This window comes from Carlito syrichta, unplaced genomic scaffold, assembly GCF_000164805.1.
Source record: "Carlito syrichta isolate Samal-C Ts95f unplaced genomic scaffold, Tarsius_syrichta-2.0.1 Scaffold312386, whole genome shotgun sequence".
Taxonomy (NCBI): Eukaryota; Metazoa; Chordata; class Mammalia; order Primates; family Tarsiidae; genus Carlito; species Carlito syrichta.
The window spans coordinates 337148-345122 of record NW_007256482.1 but is presented as its reverse complement, the minus strand read 5'-3'; the positions used below and the strand labels follow the sequence as shown (position 1 = coordinate 345122).

At 35.9% G+C, this 7975-nt stretch overlaps 1 protein-coding gene across 2 annotated transcripts in view; it reads left to right on the top strand.

Moving 5' to 3' along the window:
* GALK2 (galactokinase 2) overlaps positions 1-7975 on the top strand; it is a 194271-nt gene that overhangs the window by 59227 nt on the left and 127069 nt on the right. For both annotated transcript variants that reach the window (XM_008069892.2, XM_021718509.1), the window contains 2 exons: positions 3014-3104; positions 6619-6765. In XM_008069892.2, the coding sequence (XP_008068083.1) occupies positions 3014-3104; positions 6619-6765 (238 nt within the window). The remainder of the gene's footprint in view (positions 1-3013; positions 3105-6618; positions 6766-7975) is intronic.

The following is a 7975-nucleotide window of genomic DNA, read 5'->3' as shown; positions in this document are numbered from 1 at the left end:
TGTGATATTCGGATCTTTGTTTCTGTGAGCGGTCACTCAGTATTATAGACTCTAGTTCCATCCAGGTTGGGCAGCATATTATTGAGTCATGTCCATCCTACCAAAGACAATCTACAGATTCAACATGATACACATTAAATTATCAACATCATTCTTCTCAGACCTGGAAACAACAATGCAGAAATTCATATAGAAAGATAAAAGACCAAGAATATCCAAAACAATCCTTAGCAAAAGAAACAAAGCAGGATATATCACACTTCTAGACTTTAAGTTTTACTGTAAGGCTACAGTAATCAAAACAACCTGGTATTGGTACAAGAACAGGCATGTAGACCAATGGAACAGAATAGATTCCAGAAGCAAAACCTCAGTTTCTCAACTGACTCATCTTTGACAAAGCCTCCACCAAAAACCACTGGGGAGAGGAAAAACATTTTCAGTAAATGATGCTGGGAAAACTGGCTGACCACATGGTGAGGACTGAAATAGTACCTCAACCTATAAGAATCAGAAAACACAGGAGACAACCTTACAGAAATTGGAATAGACAACCAATTCCTGATGAAATCCTTAAATACCCATGCCATAAGAGATAAGATAGACAAGTAGGACATCATTAAAAAGAAAAGAAACCATCAAGAGAGCGGGGAGACAGCCCACATAATGGGAAAAAGTATTTGCCAACTGTATATCTGACCAAGGCCTAACATCCAAGATCTACAAGGAACTCAAATGTGCCAAAAGGAAAAAAACCAAACAGCCCTACTAAAAAGTGGGCCAAGTAGTGAGATTCTGTCAGGGGAGGAGGGGCACATCTCGTCAACGAGGGTACCTGCATAATGAACTTTTGTACACTTAACCCTGAATTGTACCCCACATCTTTAAAATAAAATTAAAAAATAAATAATAAAAACAGGCAATGCTACAAAAGAAAAAGTGGGCAAAAGATATGAATAGACACTTCTCAAAAGAAGGCATACAAGCAGCCAACAGATACATGAAAAAATGCTCACCTCACTAGTCATCAAAGAAATACAAATTAAAACTATACGAGATACCAGTTAACTCCAATCAAGATGGCCGCCATCAATAACTCAAAAAAACGACAGATGCTGGAGAGGATGTGGGAAAATGGGAATGCTTCTACATTATTGGTGGGAGTGTAAACTAATGAACCTCTGTGGAAAACAGTGTGGTGATGCCTAAAAGATCTAAAAATCGACCTTCCATATGACCCAGCAATTCCCCTTCTGGGAATATGCCTTGAGGAACTCAAATCTTTCTATAAAAAAGATACCTGCACATGTGCATTTATTGCAGCATTATTCACAACAGCAAAATCATGTTACCAATTTTTGTGCTGCCCTTCAAAAGTGGATTGGATAAAAAAATGTGGTACATATACATGATGGAATATTACACAGCCATAAAGAAGGACGATATTATGAACCTTGAAGCAACTTGGATGGATTTAGCATCTATCATACTTAGTGCTCTATCACAGAAACAAAGAGCTGAGTAGCACATGGTCTCACTCATAAGTGGACCCTGAACATTTATCATAATAGTATAAGAAGGGGTTTGACAGTAGTGGGACGCTGTCAGGGTGGCACTCAACATCAATAAGGGCACCTGATCTCAAACCAGGCAAAATGGGCACCATCAGGAGGCCCAAACTTTACCTGTATGGTGACCAGTTACCTACCTAATCCTGAATTGCACCTCACATCTTTAAAATTAAAAAAATAATTAATTAATTTTTTAAAAAAGACAAGCTTTCTGCTTTTTACCTCTATTTTCCTCTGCATATCTTGTACACTTCAGTGGTCAGTCACTAAATATTTTTTATAGAGACAATGTAGTCATGTTACTGAGTTAAGATCATGCATGAAAGGCACCTCCTACAATAGTAGATATTGAGTAAGTGATATGGCCAGCAAGCAGTCAATATGGGGAATTTTGCTCCATGTCTTCCCTTTTTAATTGATTTCCCCCATTTCACACATTTTGTCCTTTGGTTGATTTAGGAGCCTTTCTAACAGTGTACCTATTTTTCACTTGAAATATTTTTTTGGCTTACAAATGAGTCACAAAATTAGTACAAGAAATTCCCACATAACTATGGATGTGTCCTCAGTGCATCATACGGGAGGCACATGATGTACCTTTACTGGTGATATCAATTTTGGTCATTTGGTTAGGTGATTCCTACCAGATTTTCACCATAAAGTTGCTATTGTTTTCCTTTGCAATTAATAAATATTTCATGGGAAATACTGAGAGTCTATGTAATCATTTTGTTTCTCATCAAATTTTTACTCTCTAGGGTTAGTTTGCATCCCTTGATGATTCATTCCTGTAAGAATTATCATGGAGTTTATTTACCATGTAGTTATTTTTCTATTTCCATCATTTCTTCTGCATCTGTTAGTGTGCATTTACTACAAGAAAGGGGTTTTTCCTTCTCCTTCATCTAGCTATTTACTTGCGAACGTCTATCAGTATAGATTCATGGAATCTAATTTTGTTCGATGGGTTATGATCCGTTAGAATAATTTGTTTTGTTCCTTCTTCTTCTTAAACAGTAAAATTCGATGAGTGACAGAGGTGACTTGAATAGTCCTGTTTCATTTGTGGGTATGCCAAACAGCAGGCCCAGAGGATTAACATTCATGTGGTTTACACTTACTTAAGAAGGACCAACATGAAAGAGAAAATGGTTGTAGATTATCCTGAAATATATTGTTTCCTCTCTGCTTCAGGAAATAAAAAAGGTCAGTTGGAGGTAGTTTAGTCATTAAGGCCACTAAAACTTCCTCTCTTAACTTATAGCAGCTGGAGGTGTTCGTTATTTTGCAGTAGACAAAATGCATGTGAAGTACATATATTGAAAGTAAATGGGAAAGGAGATGTCAGTATCACTGTCTTGGCACAAGATGGCAGCAGTCTGCCATTGATTTTGCAGCTCAAGCCCTACAGATTTCAAATTAATGGTGTCTTGTTTTTGCAGGGACTTCAGTACTAGCGCTAATAATGTTCAGATTGACAAAACCAAGCTTCTGTGGCACAACTATTTCCTATGTGGATTTAAAGGAATTCAGGTAAATTGGTTTGTAAGTTACTTTTTAGCAGCTGAGATTATGGTGTGTTTTATGTCAGATTTATTTTATTTACTATATAATTTTTGTCTACTTTTTGCAGTACTAATTGATGCTTCTGTTCTATTTGGGTAATTTATATTTCAGAGGGTGGGGAAATACTACTGTTTCTAGGTGTTGTTTACAGGGGGCGGTAGTGGTTTTTCATATTTCTGATTGCTTATCAGTTAGATACATCTGACAAACATCTGCCTGGTTTTTAAATCTTTGTTCAAATTTACCTTTGAGGATATGTTTTAGTAATATTATTTGCATTTTATTATTGGGATACATAGGAGTATACTATAATAGGATTTAGATGCAGACAGCCCAGGTTTGAATCTGGGCTCTATCCAGTAATGTTAACTTCATAAGTCTCAGCTTTATCTGATGATGATGTCATTAGTATCCTGACAAAAAGCTGTTGCAAGTATTACAGTGCTTGACAATAGTAGGCATTTAATAAATGGTAATTAGTAGTATTGTTTTTGCTGCTTCAGATGGGGTTCAGAAAAAGATATTGTAAAATGTATTAGCATAAATTTTTTTTAGGAACAGTGAATATTTACCTTAAAAATCTCTAATATTATGTACAAGAAAAAGAAAATAAAATATTTCCACTTTCTTTTTTTTTTTTTTTTGAGTTGGAATCTCACTCTGTCGCCCAGACTGGAGTGCCGTGGCTGCTCCCGGTCACCGCAGCCTCAACCTGCTGGGCTCTGGGGATCCTTCCATCTCAGCCTTCCTAGTAGCTGGAATTACAGGCGTGCGCTACCACACCCGGCTAATTTTTTGATTTATTGTAGAGACGAGATCTCGCCTGCCCAGGTGAGTCTCGAACCCGCAGGCTCAGGCAATCCACTCACCTCACCCTCCCAAAGGCGCGGGATTACAGGCTGAGCCACTGAGCCCGGCTTTTATTTCCACTTTCATAATGGAAAAGGTTTAAAGGACAAAAAGAAAATGATGTTTGCTGTTTTTAGAGCCACTTATATTTTGTAGTAATTATTTAAGCTGTAGTGACTCTTATATAGAGTCATAGGTAGGACATTAAGAGGTGGATTTGGCCTTTCAGAACTAAAGCAAACTAACTAAATCATATTTTGGAGAGCTTGTGTTCTTGATTGCCTGGTGGTCCTGTCTGAATCTTTGTCATAAGTAACCATAGGACTTAGTGGCATAGTCATTACAGAAATATATCAGATTTATTTCTGATGTGTACTCTTGTACTCTTAACAATGGTGGTTCTATTCTTAGAGTTGCCACACTCACTTCTTTCTTCCCTTTGTGTTTTTCCTTTCATACATATGGTAATAACTTATGGGAAAAGTTATTGGCAGCTTTAAAATCTTAATATCATCTGTCTTATCATATGCATTACTGGGAGCTACAGTATTTGAAAGCATTTGGCTAGCAAATGCAATTTGACCTTTTTTTGGTAACAGCATGGTTTTTTGAAGCATATGGGTAAAGTGGCCTAAATAATGCATGTTGCTTTGTGTTGTTCTTTAGCATTTCAGATTTTAAAGTCTTCTTCTTTAGTTTGATAACTTATGTGCAAAAGCAGGTTTATACAATGAAAAGTAATTTAAATGTTAGCCTGTTCAGAAATTTTCAAATTAAAATACTAGAAAGTTTCAGAGGCTAATCTGTTTATATTAAATTGAACTTGTTATCCTTTTGAGATAGAGCTATTACAGAATTTGGCACAATCCATCTGCATTTTGAATCTGTTGTACATTTTAATTTAAACATTGCGTGATAAGTTTGTAAGTATGATTCACATTCAAGATACTCTGTGGATCAGTTTATAGTTAAATATATAGTATTCTCCAAGATTTTTTTTTTTAAACAAGCTGTCTGATGTTCTGTAAGGAAAGACATTGGCAACAGCAGTGTTTCAGTTTATAATTTGTATTTCTGGAAGGAAATCTTTAGATGACTTGAAATCAAGAAGAGAAGTATATCCAACTGAATCTCTTCTTTTGTGGTACATGAGTTTTTCAAGCTAGGAAAATAAAAACCAAAAAATAGTCTTTTGTTACTTTGGTTATGCTAACTAGTTTATTGAGATTTCCCCCTAGAATAATATGCATGATGAAATGTATAATTAGGTAATATAATAGTATTTCATACTTTGGTCTTGAGTTTGAATAATTTGCAAAGACGATGGTACTTTTTCTTGAAGAGGAGGATGACTTAAATTTTTTTAAATCACAGACCACAAGGTTATGATATAATGTCATCCAAAGTGCTCTAGTCCTAGATATTCATGTAGGTGTACTGGAGCTTTTTATCTTTAAATCAGCGTCTGATTATATCTTTGGGCTTTTCTATTTGTATAATAGACATAGAGTTTCTCTGCCTTGTTTAGAGTTTGCATTTTCATCTGTGACTGAACTCTAATTTGGCTGTCTTTAAAGCTACCATATGGCTAAACTGTATCTATAAACTCTAGCAAAAATATGGATTTCCTCATACAGCTGACATATTAAAACACAGTGACAGTTTGCTGGCTCAGGTTTCTAACTCAGTGAAGTTCTCAACCAGGAATCAGAGACCTGGGCCCTACTCTTAACTCCCTATGTTTGATTTTGGGAAAGTCTTTTAATCTCTTGGCACCTAGGTTTTTCCATAAGTAAAATAGAACTAAGAAAGTTTGGAACTCTTTTTTTTCTTCAGAGGACCTTCAGAGACTCACTCTATGGAGCAAGATATTTCATAGAAACAAGCCATGCTTTGGGTTAGACTTTTATGATAACAGAGTGCTGAGATGTGCTGCTCAGAGATTTAAACTACCTCATAGATAATTGTGTATTTCTTGTCTTGTGACTTGACAAGTGGAATTATAATTGTTTTTTATTGCTTTCCATATTTGTTTAAACCAATTACTATCCTAGAAGAAGAACATTCAAGGCAATTTTAGGAAATGAATAAGTAGCTTTTTGTTAAGCAAAGTAAAAGTAATCTTCAAATTACCTTACCCTATGACTAAGAGCCATTGGATAAAATGTCATGTATAGTCTCAACTAAATTGAATTGCACAGCTATATATATATATTGAGTTGGGATCTCACACTGTCACCCAGGCTGGAGTGCAATGTTTCGATCACTGCTCATTGCAGCCTCCACCTCTTGGGCTCAGACAGTCCTTCCATCTCAGCCTCCTGAGTAGCTGGAACTATAGTCATATGCCACTATGCCTGGCTAATTTTTTTATATTTTTGTGGAGATGAGGTCTCTATATTGCCTAGACTGGTCTTGAACTTCTGGGCTCAAGTGATCTCTCAGCTCAGCCGCCCAAAGTGCTGGCATTACAGGTATGAACCACTGAGCCCAGCCTCTATAAATATTATAACAAGTTTATTGACAGAATTTTGTTCTCTAGGGAATGTCAGAAGAATTCAGTTTTCCTTGAATCCAATACTAAAATTACTTTAAATAAGCATTTCCTCTATGTTTTTCCTTATATTCTCAGGAGCACTTTGGTCTTAATAACCTGCCTGGAATGAACTGCCTGGTAGATGGAACTATCCCACCAAGTTCTGGCCTCTCCAGCTCCAGTGCTTTGGTCTGTTGTGCTGGCTTGGTAACACTCACAGTGCTGGGAATGCAACTATCCAAGGTAACTGCCTTTTGTAGTAAACCTCACAGAACCCTCTTCTTCTAAAGGTATAAGCATCGAAATCTCAAGATCAGAACACTTTCTTTGATTGAAAACTTTATCTAACCTGAAAAGACTGCATGTATGGGCAAGCAATGTAACTTCCCAAGTCCTGCTTGTAATGCATTGCTATAAGTTAGCTGATACCCTCCAAATAGTGAGTGAATAGATTTGTGTATTAAATGTTCTTGGATTAAATATGCAGTTTGAATATAGGAATATCTTTTTATATCACCCAATTAGCAAGTTAAATACAGAGCAATAAATTCTAGTCCTCAATGTTGGGCCTGCTTATTTTCGCCCAAAACCTTAAATTAAATAGTTGACAAGTCGTGGATAAAAAGGTTGAAGACAAGGTAATAAAGGAGCTAAACAGCATATCTATTTATGCCAGCAGGTTAGTCACTAAAATATACTTTAAAAATATTGCGTTACAAAGAGGAAATGCTTATTTAAAGGAAATATAAATCCTACAAGAGGTCAGACAGACTCAACTTTATAAGTTCATGTAAATCTCTGACTTTGCAGTTCAGAGCAGGTGTGCACAGCTTTAATTAATGCTTTGGCATTCTGGTTCAAATAAAATGTTATCACAGGTTCTTTTTACCCCTTGTACATATACTACCAAGTATATATATGGTTTGAATAGATCAAGAGAAAAGTCAGCCACATGGTTAGTCTCTTTTAAGATTGTTTAAACTTTCATTTTGAAAATTTTATATATGGAGGAAAGGGAGAAATGAAAGAGAAAGCAAGGATTTAGATAGAATTCTTCTGTTTAGCTGTCATATGTAAGTATACATTAGCTAACCCTTTGTAGCAATGCTTATTTTGGGGGAATGGTAGCTTACTTATTATCATTTGTTTTTTGAGAGGAGAAAACACAAGAGAAAGAAAATTCTTATATAAAACGTGCTCCCCTGGCATAACTTTTAATCTGATGATTTGTTTAATCATTTGCTTGTTCATCATTCAGCCATTATTTTTTTAGTAGCTACTTTATGCCAGTAGTGTTGAAGGCATGGAGATTTAACAGATATAGTCTTTTTAAAAAAATTATTTATTTATTTTTCTATTGTGGGTACAGTTAAGGGTTAGGTATACAAATATGCTCCGTTCAGGCACCCTTGTTGATAAGAGGTGTCTCCCTGTCCCCAGACAGATATTTACT